Consider the following 16,435-nt stretch of genomic DNA (forward strand, 5'->3'; position numbering starts at 1 on the left):
GTCGCTTCTTTAACAGCAGATAATTTTGTAACTTCTGCCATTTTTGTCTGCCGCAGAACATTGAATAACATCAGTGGTGTAACAATAGCGTAACAATATTAGTGTATAAATGTATAAATGAGTACAGAAATGTGTGCATATGAGTGTATACGTATGTATGTGTGTACGAGTATATAAAAGTGAGTGTAGAATGTTATGTGTGTGGTGTATTTAAGTGTATAAATGTGTGTGATTGTATAAACGTCTGTGTATGCATGAATATTTTCAATAGGGAGGGGAATCTGCTCTCCTAGTTACGCCACTTTATTGTTTGACAAGTGATCTACTGCAAAGACTGCAATGAAAATGAAGGCTTTTATTATTTTAGCAGAGAAAGATTCTTTTACATTTGGTAAATGTGATCTTCAGCATCTTGTAAGCCTGGTATTCATCCCACTACTGAATAAGACAAGCATTGCTTTTCAGGGTCTTCATTAGGAATAAGCTTGTATTTACAGGCTTTCTTATCAAATTCAAAGAAACACCTTTCAGGATCATAGTTGGAAGGTTTTTCAATACTATGGGAAGATAAAATGATAAATAAGAAAGTTCAGAATCTTATAATTAATAAATATATACAAAAGTAAACTCTCATCATTCTGCAGGAAAGCTCTCCATACTATATGGCAGTGATGGCGAACCTTTGCAAACCAGACCCACTTTTTTATTTAAAAGTGCCAACACAGCAATTCTAGCATTAAATTATTAAAATCTTCTTGCTCAGTGCTAAACCACAGCTTTCAACAGTCCCGAGGACACCGATATTGTTGACAGAAGGTGGGAAAATTCAGATTCCCATTGGAACTTCCCTGAACAGAAAGAATTTAGGGGCCAAGAGCAAGAGCTTCAATGGCTCCAATAATAATGTGACCATGCCCACACCTTCTCTTCCTGCAGTCTCAGTTAGACCCAGATGCCTCAAGTCCTGGGCTACCTGGGCCTGCAGGAGGTTCCCTCAAGTCCTGTCTGGTGACAACAGCCTGGGTGCCCACTGAGAGGGCTCAGAGTGCCACCTCTGGCACCCGTGCCCTAGGTTCGCCACTACTGCTCTATGGTGTGTGTTCTTATGGCAGATGGATCCCCAAAATCTCTCAACCTTACCAAAGAATCATATAATGGCATATGGCATAAAGGCATATAATGTTCTCTCCAAACACAAGGGCACATTTAATAAGCAGCAAATGAAAGGAGTAGATCGGCACTCACTGAATCCGCTAAAAGGTAAGGTATTCATCCAATTCAGAGGAACAATACAGGCATATAAAAATGGGATGCCATCTCCATCTGACATGTTTCATACCATCAGGTCTTTAGTCATAGACATCATAGACAGCTAAATAACAAACTGATATATAAGTGAACAGCTGTTCAGCAATCAGCTCTCAGAAGGAGACTACTTAACCAAAAAGGTTTTTGGATACTCACAAATGACTGCATTTATCCTAAAGGTCTTCATGTCAGGAATGATTTGATTTTAAATTAATGATGTATCTATTGTTGCTTTTATGTGTATTGTTTTCTTTTGTTTAAGAGGCATTGTATATGATGTTTTCCAGGATAGATTGCCGAACACCTGCGTGAATTTGTGTTTCACTTCTGGAGGGTGCGGTATTTCAGTCTGTTCGCTGTCTATGGCATCTATGACTAAAGACCTGAAGGTCTGAAACACATCAGATGGAGATGGCATCCAATTTTTATGATTGTTCATTGCCTGTATTGTTCCTCTGAATTGGATAAAGCTACCTTACGCTTTTACCGAATTCAGTGAGAGCCGATCTACCCCTTTGCTTTGCTGCTTATACCCAGAGAAGTGGAAGACTTTTTCTCATGATTGTGCACTTGGTGGAGTTAGAGCCTGATGCACCAGAAAAATGCGGGGCACTGTTTTGGGGAAGTGCAGAGATGCTAGATTCATGAAGGACCTGCACCAGAAATCCTGAATTAGGTGTCCTCTGCACACTACACAGGCAAACTGCACATAGAGCAGTTTTCACAGTTTTTAGTAAATGTGTCCCACAATGTTAATCAAACGCAGGATGAACGCACAAATTACATATGTACCTTCCGTTTGCTGGGATCTGAACTAAGGACTCCTCTAATCACTATATACAAAATATTTTCTAAGAACAAATGATGTGTATATCTGCTACACTATAAAGGTCCCTCCAACCAGAAAACAAAATTTTACTTAACCATATGCGTAAATAGTCAAGATAACTGAATTATTCTACTAACATACCAAGCCTCTTAGAAAATGGCAGCTGACTTCTTTAGGGATGCTGCCAGTAAATCACAGACATGACTTTTTGAATTTGGACAATGTTACATTTGTGTTTGTGACTTACAGACAACTTTCATCCAGTTTAGAAACCACTCTGCAGTGTGTACCAGAAATGTGAATTATTTATGTAAATTTTTTCTGGGAGAAGGGGCTTGCGTTTAGCTTTTGGTCATTTTATAGATATTTAATACTACAGCTGTAACCATGAAAAATGATTAACCCGTCTGATTTTCATAAATTTGATAAAGTTACGACCCAGTAAATAATAGGAAATCGGTGTTCCTCAATGTATTTAACATATAAAAAAAAAAATTAAAAAAAACTTACTTTATACAGCATTTCAAGGACCCATTTTGCAAACATTGGCATTCATAGCAGTCCTCATCTTTCCATTCAGTACCAAAATTGTGCAGCTTTCCATTCCTTTCACAACCTAAAGAAAAATGTATAATAAAAAAGCATTTGCATGGGGAAATGTTCCTCAATTCATTCCTTAAAAAAAAATAAAATAAAAACCCTTATTAATTCTTTTTCGTATTTACTGCAATTGGACAGCACAGGAAGAAAGAAACCAGTAGAACAGATGCTCAAAATGTGCCCTGTTGGCCTGATTGTGACACAGTGGGGGGGAGGGGGTATTTATCATGTTTGAGCGCATGTTGCTCCCCCCTCCCACCATGCCAGATATATAACAAGAGGCACTGACCTCCTGATATATCCGGGTGCGGCTGCGCTGCCAGTATATTCTGTCAGGTTTTCCCAGGTGTAGAATTGTTATTTGCCAGAATTGGCATGGGCTGTAGCTTGTGTGTTAGTACCCACTCTGCTGCCCGGCATGGCCCCCTTCATGCACCTCCATGCCCACTTGGCGCTCATATGTTTCTATAAATGGAAAAATAAATAGGTTGTGATTCAATTATCTGAAGCTTCACAGAATTTTTCAAAAGATTCGATTCGGACAGATGATGCCCTGTATATAACCTCCCCCCCCCCCCCTGGGTCCTCTAAAACACTTATTTGTTTTTTATTTGAATTTGTTTTTAATGAACCCTAATTCTTTTGTAACCTTGGCCAGATCTGTGCCTTGCCACAATTCTGTCACTGAGCTCCGTGGGTAGTTCCTTAGACCTCATGATTCTCATGTGCTATGAGATGCACTATGCACTATGAGCTGTGAGGTCTTATATAGAAAGGTATGTGCCTTTCCTGATAAAGTCTAATCAGTTTAATTCAACACAGCTGAACTCCAATAAAGGAGTAAAACCATCTCAAGGAGGATCAGAAGAAAATGGACAGCATGTGAGAATATGAGAATGTGAGAATGTCATAATATGAGTGTCACAGCAAAGGGTCTGAATATTTATGAACATTTCAGTTTTTATTAAACATATCTACATTTGTTTTTTTCTGTTTAGAAGGGGTGCAGAGTGTACATTAATGAGGAAAAAAGAACTTTTTTGGTCTTACAAATTAGCTGCAATGAAACAAAGAGTGAAACATTAAAAGGGGTCTGCATACCTTCCCTACCCACTGTATAACATATCAATATCTTTTGTGGAATATAACACTTAATTGGGCTTCAGTAAAAAAAAATTATCACAAAATCATGTTTTTAGAAAGGTAGTTTACCTGGCAAAACACATACATTCAATTTTTAGCCAAGTGAACAGTTAAGGGAGGATTTATCTGTGTTATATAATGTATATAATCTAGTAAATCTGTCATATTCTTAGATTCATTTTATGAAATGTGTTGTAGTTTGACATTTTGGTTCTTTATATTCCTTTAATACCATTACCTTCGAGTGTCAGGCCTTCCTTCAGCTCGGGGGGTTCTGTATACATGCAGCTTGCATTGCACAGAGTGATAAATATACAAGCACTTAGTATCAGATCCACAAGATACTTCTGAAAATAACACAGGAAAAGTAACTCGATTCATGCACTTGTTAAATATCCAATATATTCTAAGTCACTGATTATCAACCTTTCTTCTGCCATTTAATACTGTTTCTCATATTGTGGTGACCCTCAAGCCTAAAATTATTTTTTGGCTACTTCTTTATTGTAATTTTGCTATGGTTATAAAGCGTAACCGTAGTCACGGTTATACTCTCAGTTGTCCAAGGGCCTGCCCAGTTGTAGCCAGTAGTTGAAATACTACCCCCCCCTAGCCACTAGTCACACTGATGCCACAAGTAGTCACAGGAATGTCCCCATCAGCCAGTTACAGTGTTGCCGCAGTAGCCATGCTTCACAGGAATGCCTCTAGTAGCCACCCGTCACAGTGATACCCAGTAGCATAGGGAAAAAAAAAACAACACTGGGTCATCTTTGGCCATAGGCCTCTGCAGGGCCTGGCTTGTCCTGTCCAGCGCCTGGCTTGGCTTCATCTATTGATGAAGAGCTCCAGTGAACCGCTGCCGTACATGGGAGATGGAAGCCAGGACTCCTCCCTGTGGTGTCTCCGTTCCTAACATCTTCTGAAAACAGATATTTCCTTTGGGCTTAGATGATATCCGTGACCCCCAAAGATGTTGAGTCTCACAGGTTGAGAACCACTGCTATAAGTATTAGAATATTTACAGCATTTTAAGCTTGAAAACAATTCCACATGTATTTAAACTTAGTTCAAATTAAGAAAGCAATACTAATACTAAGTCTTCATGTAGCCAGTATATAATGAAATGTCCACTGAAAGTATAACACTTTCTGCCTAATGTATGACATGTTTTCTTCATCTCTGAAGGCTCTGCATCTCTAATTCTCATTTCTAAGATCTTGTGAGAGGAGACTTTCATATAATATATCCCATACAGTGCATTTGAAGTTAACAAGATGTTCTCTCTTTCAGAAGCATTAGCAGCACCATGTAGGACATTATATAGAAGTACTTAAAGGGGTATTCCCATTTCAGCAAATAAATCATATTGTTTGAATAGTGAAAAGTTATACAATTTTCCATCCAATATACTTTCTATATCAATTCATCAAGGTTGTCTAGATCTCTGCTTGCTATCCTTCTATAGAAAGCTTTGTTTATTTTCAGGAGACAGAAATCTGACCATGGTCACACAGGTGCATGGCTCGTTATAAGACACCGCCCTGATTACTCTCTATACTACTAACAAGCCGTGCACCTGTGTGACCATGGACAGATGCCTATCCACATGAAGTAAACACTGAAGCTCTCTATAGAATGACAGCAAGCAGAGATCTAGAAACTGTGAGGAATTGATACAGACAGTCTATTGGAAAATTGTATTGTATTTATTGTTCAAACAATATCATTAATTTGCAGAAATTGGAACAACCCTTTAAAGGTAATCAATTTATTGGGGTCAAAATTGGAGACAGATTCTCTTCAACAATATTGATGTAAAAAAGTAATTGTGCATCTCTATATTTGATGATGAAACAAAAACAAGAAACAGGGAAACAAGTTAGAGAGTGGGAGAGGAAATTGTATAAAACATATCTTGTGCCCCAGGTATCCACAAGTACAAAAAAGAAATAAGAAAAATGTAGCTGGTAGGACAGATTACATGAGTGCAGTCAAGGGACAAAGCCAGCCGACCACTTTTACAGGATCCTCGACTTCAACAGACAATGTGCCTCTCCAGTATTGTTATCAGATGCTTGGAGCTCCTCCACATGGCTCCTCATAGCTATATCTCCTCAGCCAAATATGTCTCTTAGGGAAAAATCAACTTCCAAATTACAAAAAGCAAACTTCATAAAGGTAAATGGGGCCTTATTGTGCCCTTTGCTCCCCAAATTCCAAAAGCCTAAGATCTAAAGCACAAAAACAAAGCATTGCTGCATAAGTAAGAGGTTAAAGCCACATAAGAATTATAGAATATTTTTCTAATAATTCGATGTGTCCTACTGTAGAACAAAAATCCTTAAATCTATCACATCTTCCCTTCAGAAGATTATAGCACAATAGATTGTAAATGATAATATAAAATAAGAAAAGAAATAAAAATATAAACAGTTGTAATGTTTCAGTTCTTACAGGGCGCAAAACACCTTGGAAATTTAGCTAACAAATAACAAAAGCCTATTTATAACTTTATATGTATACAGGGCTGTTTTATTATCCCACGCTTCCCTAATACAGAATATGCCCCCATTAAGGGACCCTTCAATATACAGTTGATATGTACTCCTATACACTTTTATATACAGTACTAAGACCTTTGACTCCTCCCACTAACAAAAATTGTCATTAGGCTCGGGTCTGGAGTCTGCAGGCATGTCTTTTGACATTGCTGCAGTTTTCTACTCCTCCTATGCTAATTGCGGGAGCAGCATCGGGCCTCCAGCTGGGTGAGTCAGCTGGAGACCCTAGGGAGAAGGGAGATGCAGGTTATTATAGCATCTTCCTTCTCTGATCCTCACAGCATGGCGCTGAAGCAGTGCGATGCAGAAAGGAGAAGAGCTGACACTGCCCCCGAATTTATAGGGGTTAATCAGAGCTGCGGGGTCTGATCAAACCCAGCCCAGCTATGATCAAACATTTGCCGCCACAGGTGGTCGTTTCCCCATGTAACTGCGACTCTTATAAATGCCCCTGTTACAGGTGAAAAATGGAAATAAAATTTTAAAAAATTATTAGAAAAAAAAAAATGGAAAAATGTGGAAATGTCTCCATGGGTCTTTTATGACCACATTAGGATAAATAAAGTTTAACCACACATAAACACATATTATTTCAAAATGCACATTAATTTTTTCAAATTAAATTTAAAAAGAAATCCCCCGCTATACTATAAAATACATTTACCTAGTTGCCCCAGACTATACATATTATATATGTAAAAGAAAAATCACAGCAAAACATTTTACAGTATTGGACAAATACAGGAAGTTATGGCCCTTAAATCAATAAGTATGAAAAGTAGTTTGAAAAGCTTTAGAAGGGGGTTAAATAGCCCCCAGCCTAGTGTCTACACATATAGACAATTACACGCTTTACTTCTACTATGTACTTTGCCTCATGTATCTTAACTTTCCAGATGTGACGTGCGACTTTTCACCTTTTTTTGCGGCTTTTTAGGAGCAAATCTGCACCTGGTCCAGGGCAGGTGCTAAGGAAGTTTTTTTTTTTCATGGACCCGATTTTAACATGTAAATTGGAATTATTTCACATGCTTTAACTGTTTAACATCTTGCACAGTAACCTCTTTCGTCAAAATTCTTAAATTTTTGCATTTAAAAAAAAAATTGGTTACTTCTAAGGGTGAGGTCACACGTAGTTGTTTAATTGAGTTTTTAATGCATTTTGAAACTAATTACAACAGCTGAGGAGAGGCGATTTGCCTTATTTCATTACTGTTAACATTTGTGTTTACAAAACGCAATATAACACTGCGTTAGTGCATGTGTTAACATTGCGTTTACTATGCGTTTTGTAAATTCAAATGTTAAAACTAATGAAATAAGGCAAATCACCTTTCCTCATCTGTTGTATTAGTTTCAAAATGCATTAAAAAGGAAACATGTTAAATCCCAAATTAACAGTAGTGGCTTATGTCCATGCGGATTTGAGACATTTGCAACAAAAGTCTCAAAAAGAAGCCAAAATTTGCACCTGCCAGGATAGGAAAAACTGAACATGTATCACAAGTAGAAAGACAGGATCATACATAAGGTGGAAAAACTAGCCGCCAAAAGTCTCTAAAATTCACCTCAGAGAGACCAAACTATGATACATGTGCCCCTAAGCACTCTAAAATTCTGATTATCCTGAGGATGCTCCCTTTGCAAATGGCCTAAAAATAAGACCCCCATTACTCCATTCCAAATACAGTCCTGACTATGGTATCATTGATTATCTACTAATTAATTTAGATGACACCTACCATTTTAAGGCGCTTTATCGGTACTTGAAATATGATGTGCGCTCAACTGCGTACATTTATATTGTGGCTCTTATGTTATATAATAAGGATTGTGGGTAATTTTTTTCAGACTGATTCTGAGAAAACTATATTAAGCGAGAAATTATGTGTTTGTGTTTGCTCCTGGAACTTCATTTAGTTAATGTACATTACAAATGCTTCCTTTAAATATTGTAATCCTTTAAAAGGAATAATGTATGGATAGCAGCATTATATGATGGCCAGGACGCAAGCAAATGGCGGGTAGGATTAGAAAGACAAATTTCATGCTGCGGTTTTCAGTCACCAGAAAATCTGGCCTTAGAGCGATGAGGTCAAGTGCATATCCTGTAGAATACCGCTTGGGGTAAATCACAAGTTAAGAGGTCACGGAGTTGAAATCTTGGTAAATATTTTTTTTATCTAGAACAGACATAGCTACAAGGGTTTTTCCGACAACCTTGGTCATGACCTGCTTGTGAACTGTGAATAGGATTTTTCTGTAGTACATAGCTGTCGTTTAGTGGGAAACAAGATCTATGATGTGGGGGGGCCCCATCTCTGGCACTATGTTCACACCAGGAATCAGGAAAGTGCATGGTCCATGTTTCACGGAACAACTATGTCTTATCCTGGGTAGAGTTACTTTTAGGGGAAGAAATTAAGATACCGGCAACATCGAGTGGATCATGTCCCTAGGGGCTCAGGAGGCGGGCACAGCACATTGCTCATAAATATACTCAAAATCAAATGGCGTTGAAAAACATTTGTACGAATGGTACTTATGCAGGCAGTCCCTGGGTTACGTACAAGATAGGTTCCATAGGTTTGTTCTTAAGTTGAATTTGTATGTAAGTTGAAACTGTATATTTTATAATTGTAGTTCCAGAAATTTTTTTTTTTTTGTCCCAGTGACAATTGGAGTTTCATAACAGACACTTTACAGCTGATCATTGCAGTCTGGGACTAAAATAAAGCATCCAGGGAGCTTCACCAGAGGTCACAATGGGCAGATGGGTCCATCTTTAACTAGGGGTCGTATGTAAGTTGGGTGTCCTTAACTAGGGGACCGCCTGTATTCTAGTACTTTGAGTCTTTGGTCTGGTTACAAAATTTAAAGTATTTCTATTTAGTTATCTTACTCTTCAATTTTTCTATTTTATACAACAGGTGTGATGGCCTGGCCCCTGGCATCATGGTTTTCCCTGGTACCCCAAAGTAGTGTGTCTGTGTCCCTTTCTATGTTAGTTGTCTATGTTTCTTTTTTTTTTTTTGTCTTGTCTTGTGTCCTTTTTATTGACAATTTTATTTAATTATACGGTTTGTTACTGACGTGGTGATACCCAATATGTTGTGTTTTTTGGTTTGATTATTACATGGGATGGAACTTGGGGGCAACATGGTGGCTGAGTGGGTAGCACTTCTGGGGTCCTGGGTTTGAATCCCACCCAGGTCAACATCTGCAAAGAGTTTGTATGTTCTCTCCGTGTTTGCGTGGGTTTCCTCCGGGTACTCCAGTTTTCTCCCACAATCCAAAACATAGTGGTAGGTTGTTTAGATTGTGAGCCCCATGGGGACAGGGACCAATTTGCCATGCGTTATGCAGCGCTGCATAATCTGTGTGTGCTTTATTTTTTCTTATTTGCACTTTTTTTGAAAAAAAAATATATATTTTACATTTTTATTTTGTCCCAAGGTGGGACATGAACAATTGATCCTTTGATCATTTGTTCATTGCAATATATTGCAATACTAATGTATTGCAGTATATTACATAGTCATAGCACTGTATGAAACAACATTTATGTGGCACAGAAACCTTGCACTACAACAGAGAATGAGACCCCAGCAGCTGCAACATTAAATTAAACAAGGTAAGCATAATTTATTATTGCATTTGCAGTCAATAAAAATGACAACTCAAATAACCCTATAAACATACACTTGTATTTTACTATCTCCACTGGAGGGCGCTAACTGCTTACATATTTATGCAGTAATTGAAACTATAACCCACTGCAAATATGAGATCTAGTACAAAAGACCCGCTTTGCCCCATGTTTCAGCTAAAGATTTTTACCTTCAATGGGGCTCTAGTCATCTTTTTCTTTTCTTTTTTAACTCCTTTTTTTTTACCATGTTTCAAGTTACAGTAGAGCAGAAAGAAAAGCCACAGGTAGGAGCCATACATTGTTAGTAAATAGTCCCAGGCAATAATATAGTGTAGAATAATATAATAAATGTGGATACATCACAATATGAACATTGCCAGCACTGTACTGAGATGCAATCAATAAAGAGCTGATACAGAAAAAAAATGAATAAAAAATTCCAGTTTTAGTCAGTAGCTACTGAGACTGTAGAGCTCAATTGCAGCCAAGGACTCCAGATTTTTTCAAATGTATCACTATAGGCGTACCATCTAGCGTATCTCAGCCCACACCTGTGGGCTAGTACACTTGATTTGACTCCACTTACTACTCTCTCTGTTTTGTATTTTCTCCAACATTTGGAGACAGACAGATCTGGACTGCACACACTCACACTTTATACAATCATCTCTTTAGTGGGACCCTACACTATGATGTAACCATATTAACTTATTATTGATTGCTGGGGGCTATAATAATAATAATTACACAATGCTGCACAAAGCATGACAAATCTGTCCCTGTCCCCATGGGGCTCACCATCTAAACAACCTACCAGTATGTTTTGGAGTGTGGGAGGAAATCGGAGGACCCAGAGGACACCCACGCAAACACAGAGAGAACATAAAAACTCTTTGCAGATGTTGACATGGGTGGGACTTGAACCCAGGACTCCAGCACTGCAAGGAAGAAGATCATTGAGGTGTGGACATTTGAATATTTTCCCCATATAAAGTCAACAATATTTCACACTAGCTGTAGCCCCTGGCATTACCTGGGATAGGAAATAACTGCTCTTTGCTATAACAAAATAGAATGGGTTAACAAAAAATATTTTACATGTCCTATCTTTCTCCCTCTGACCGCCTCTTTCAGAGACTGTCTGACTGCAGTTCAGGAAAAGTCTCTGTCTCTGACTGTCACTTTGTCTATGGGGAGATTTATCAGATATGTCTGAGAGCAGAACTGCTCTAGTTGCCCATGGCAACCAATCAGTTCTCAAGTTTCATTTTCTCTATCCATCTTACCTCACACATAAGTGTCTCATACTGCCTAAAGTAGCCAATCAAAGCTCAGAGCTCATATTAATGGCCTGTGGCAGAACACCAATCATGACTCAGCCTCTAACTGCTGCAGCAGCAGCAGCAGCAGCAGATAATGGGGCAGATTCGCAATACAGCGGCGCGTTCTCTGCGCTGGAGTCGGGTCCGGCCGGGATTTATTAAGGTAGTTCCTCCGCCTTCCACCAGGTGGCGCTGCTGCGCCGAAAAGCATCGGAACGCGTTGGAGTTCACCGAGCCGGGCTAAGTGAAGGTAAGTGCAAGCTCCGCGACAGATTTTTTTTAAAAAATGCGTCGGTTTTTGTTCGGCCACGCCCCCCGATTTCCGTCGCGTGCATGCCAGCGCCTATGCGGCACAATCCGATCGCGTGCGCCAAAATCCCGGGGCAATTCAGGGGAAATAGGCGCAAATCGGAAATATGCGGGTAACATGTCGGGAAAACGCGAATCGGGCCCTTAGTAAATGACCCCCAATGTCTCCTGTATTTGGTGATTTATAAGTGTATTTTGGAAAGCGGGGGGTGAAAATTTAAGCTCAAAACCTAATCTACTGTATGTTAATGCAGTCTTTCTCTACCTCGGTTTCATTACCACAGCTATGTTATTTTACTCCATAGCCCAGCCTCCATCAGAAGAAGAGGCAGAAATTCTGGCCCAAGCTAAGCTGTACCTAGTGATAGACAGACTAGAAGTGGTATGGAGGAGAAATGTGGAGAAGCTTTCCGGTTAATTGTCAGGGACCAAAACGTGGACCTTTACGTCACATTTTCGGAACATTGTCAGGTATCATAATGAGAATCTTAGAGATACCCTGGGGGAGGCTACATGTAGATTCCTATTACATACAACTTTTATATATCATTCTACTAAATGTCATTAATATCCACCCTCCATGAAACATTATTATTTTTAGCCTGTTATTGTTGTAATTAGATACTGATATGTCAGAACATGTATAAGTTTCTTTTAAGGCCAAAGTTGTATTTCAGTTGTAGTTACATTGATAGATGCCTATATTTATGTGATAGTAGGAAAATTTATCAAATTGTGAAAACATGTATATATTTTCATGTACCTCCTTTGGCAAATAAAATAAAAAATATAGAGTTTAGGATATACTGGCCCTATAACACTCACCCTCTTTCAACGAACATATGGTAAAAAAATAAATAAATTAAAACCTACTGTACAAAAAAAAATTAATCTTCATTTAGCCATCTTCTGGCACTCATAACTTTTTCATACTTTGGTGTACGGAGCTGTTTGAGGTGTAATTTTTTGTGAGATAAAAAAACAGGCCTTTTCCACACCGGGCAGGTAGACTTGCAAAAAAGGATGTAGAGGCTGCAGTTGCAGTATAGCTCTCCCTGGGGCACCCCCAATGTAGGGGTAGGGATCCCTGAGTGATGGTGAAGGGGGCGCTCGCTTTATACAGGGATCACTTGAAGACAAGGCATGTCAACCATAAAACTCAGTTTGTTTATTCTGGAATGAGCCACTGGCTCATTGTAACGAAACAGCAGAAACCATACAGCCTTGGGTCTGACAAAGACCCAAGGCTGGCATGGCAACTGATCGCCGTCCCCCGATGACGTTCATATCCAAGATGGCGGCACCCATGCGCCTCTGTCTTCTAGATGCCGCCGGCATGCAAGCACCAACTATGGTTATTAGCGGTGGGGGTTTGCTGCAATATGCAACAACCCCCACCTGTGTATGAAGAGGACTCAGCCCTTGAGCCCTCTTCATACACCCCGAGCACCTCTGCGCTGTAGAGCTATGGCGCAGAGCTTTAAGGGGTTAAGGAAAAACACTCTTTCTTAAAGGTATTGTCCTTTAGAACCTATGCAGATTATAGGATAAGTTGGCCATATTCCTACATCTAGAAGGCATTAAAGGTTCACAATTTTGTAACGTAACCCATTTGGCGGGACACTTCATATCATACCTTACAATCCTTACCTGTGGGCAGCATCATGTGGTGACACCTCTATAGTGTCTGGTGGACACAGAATAGCGATGGGGCCACACGTACCTGGGCACTGTACAAATTCTTTTTTTATTCTTGCCATAGTGCCAGAGCTAGAAAATGGAGGGTGAATACATCCAGAATACATCTGCCAAGATATGGCTCTGTGCACACGTTGCCTGAAGAGAAACACAAGGACAAAAGGATCTGTGCAGCTTTGTAAATCAATTGATTTTCCTTGTTGGTGATTCAGCAGGCAGTGCGTGCTCACATCACCAACATTTTATTCTCTTTTTCAGTGCCCCCCCCCCCCCCTTAGATTGACATCTAGCTCTATGGTAGATGTGGCTTTGCTTGTATGTCAAAATTCCATTAATGATGTATGAAGAAGGCTCATGGACAGAACCCCTTCGTGCATGGTGGGTGTTTACCACATCAAATGTTTATCATTTAAATGCTGCTGGCAAAGCTGTGATGTCTTTGAGGGGTGATGACCCTTTAGAGAGTCTCTTTAAGACTTCTGGGCCAAGACATCTGCTATATACTGCCATACAGAAGTGGCCCAAATGCATTTTTCTCTTTAATTTCATCACATATGGAATTTGCTTACCCAAGTTCATGGCATGGAATATTAAATACTGTCACTAGAAAGGACAAACAAATCCTTTATAGCTCTGTACGCAGAAAAATACATATGCTATAGATTATTAAATAAAAAAATGGAAACTCAAGAAATGAAACTGGCCAGGTCCTTAATGGGTTAACAGTGTCTGAGGGCCATCTACACTGTTCACAGTTGCATTGAGAATAATGCAAACCATGGAACAGTTATAACGAAAAATATAGTCTACAGCCAAGTTTTACTCATTTACTGTCACACTGCGGAAATGTTTTATTCCATTGATATTGGAACTCTTACAGCAAACATAGAGAGACATATTAACCAAGCAGCAAATGTTATATTTGAAGTCTGGTAATAGTAAAGTAAAGCTAAAGATTAACCTTTCACTAAAGTTTGAAGATGAAAACAAACACTGCTGCACTAAGAGTCATTTAACCCCTTCAGGATTATAGCTTCAGTTTATAGCTTAAAGGGGTATTCTCGTCTTGGCATTCACATTCAGTTTCATTAATCTTCCACATATAAACATTTCTTCAATTGGATGTTATTAAAAAAAAAGTTCCTGTGGGAAGATAATTTCTCATAAATGTAGTCATTGTGTCCCTTAGAAACGAGATAGCTTCCGCGGTTACGACCACCTCACACTCTGGCAGCAGTGGCCAGACATGCGCTAGTGAGTCCTGTCTGACCTTCTGGATTCAGCAATCATTGCCACAGGATGTCTGGGGACATGCAGTAACTCCCGGACATTTCATATACAAAAACCTTTTGTTTCTTTGTGCAATCTCTTTAGCAGACGTGGCCGTATCCGAGGAAGCTATCTCGTTTCTAAGGGACAAAATGACTACATTTATGAGAAATTATCTTCACACAGGAACGTTTTTTTTAATAACATCTAATTTAAGAAATGTTTATATATGGCAGATTTATCAAACTGAATGTGAGTGCCCAGACGAGAATACCCCTTTAAGGCTCAGCCCCATTCTTTGTATTGTGTCATGCGTTTATGTTTAGAAGTTTTGAACACTTTTTTGAACACAAGCAATTTTGAGTTAAGCTTTTATGAATACTAGTTCTCTTCGTCAGACATGATGTTATGCATGAAACAGAAAATTCACAGCATTTTATACACACTAGGCAACGATCATCAAATGATATTATGAAACTTTAACACAATAGATTGATCTATACAGGGACATCTTATTTACAACAGGATGGCAATAAATGGACTAAAAAACCTGTGAGGTGAGACAAGAGAGCCCTGGTTTTTATCTGCTTTTGACCTCCAGGTCAGGAACATGACACGGGAGATGAAGGACAAACTCCAATTATATGACCTGTGGGGAATTGCTCTGGTAGTTGACAGGTAGCAGTGCAGGAAGCAGTGACACACGCAGGTTTAAAAGTCCAACTTAAGTGTTTATTCACATTCACATTCACATGCAAAAACATTATAAAAGTAATTCCTGCCCGGCTAGGCGCTGTCTAATACATTTTGAGGACCCTAGCTATCCGGGTACCAGGCTGCCTGGCACACGCTCTTGGCCAGCAGCAAGACAGGAGACCGTCAGTTACCTTTTGCTGTGAGAATGCAATCTCGCTTTCAGCTCTCCAGGTAGGGCCTCCCCTACTGCTTCTGGCCTGCAGACTAAATCAGACCCTAACGAGGCCTGTGACCTGCACCTGTGGGCTATACAAAAGCCCAGGACCGAAGCCCGGGTGGAGTAGGAGTCTCACTACCAGCCTACCCCTACTCCATAATAAGCAGGCCCAGTACGGACATTACAAATGTGTCTGTGTTAGCTAGGCCAACACAGACAAAACAGACTATTCCTGCTTATCATGTCTGCATTAACCCTTGGGTTACTGCAGACAAACCCAGGGCTTTTACCACCAGCATTTCATCTGCCTGTAAGACAGATAGCGGTTTTCCCACACAACACCTCTCACTTTCTCACATACCCTCCCCCTCAGTTCAGACCCACCGGGGCGAACTCCTGACATTAAGCAATGCGTTCGGGACAAGGCATCCGCATTGCCCTGTAGCTTCCCGGCTCTGTGCTCCACCATGAAACTGAAATTTTGGAGGGACAAGAACCACCTAGTGACCCTGGCATTCTTCTCTTTAGTTCTACTCATCCACGTGAGAGGAGAGTGGTCAGTTATGAGACGGAACTGTCGTCCCAGCAAGTAGTACCGTAGGGACTCCAATGCCCACTTTATCGCCAGACATTCCTTCTCTACGATACTGTAATTTTTTTCAGCTGGCGTGAGCTTTCTGCTCAGGTAAGTAATGGGGTGTTCCTCGCCATTCACCTCCTGAGACAGGACAGCTCCCAGTCCTACATCTGACGCATCCGTCTGCACAATAAACTCTTTCTTGAAGTTTGGCGCAATGAGGATGGGAGATCCACACAACGCAGACTTCA

At 39.8% G+C, this 16,435-nt stretch overlaps 1 protein-coding gene across 1 annotated transcript; it reads right to left on the reverse strand.

The window, feature by feature from the left end:
- Positions 1-335: 335 nt before the first annotated feature.
- LOC140105710 (beta-microseminoprotein-like) lies at positions 336-8,338 on the reverse strand. Its single transcript, XM_072129737.1, has 4 exons — positions 8,187-8,338; positions 4,119-4,227; positions 2,648-2,753; positions 336-557 (listed from the first exon to the last, which is right to left on the reverse strand). The coding sequence occupies exons 1-4, from the start codon at positions 8,187-8,189 to the stop codon at positions 428-430; spliced, it is 348 nt and encodes a 115-aa protein (XP_071985838.1). The 5' UTR covers positions 8,190-8,338; the 3' UTR covers positions 336-427.
- Between the last annotated feature and the right edge of the window lie 8,097 nt (positions 8,339-16,435).

The sequence above is a fragment of the Engystomops pustulosus genome, chromosome 11 (genome assembly GCF_040894005.1).
Source record: "Engystomops pustulosus chromosome 11, aEngPut4.maternal, whole genome shotgun sequence".
NCBI classification, from domain to species: domain Eukaryota; kingdom Metazoa; phylum Chordata; class Amphibia; order Anura; family Leptodactylidae; genus Engystomops; species Engystomops pustulosus.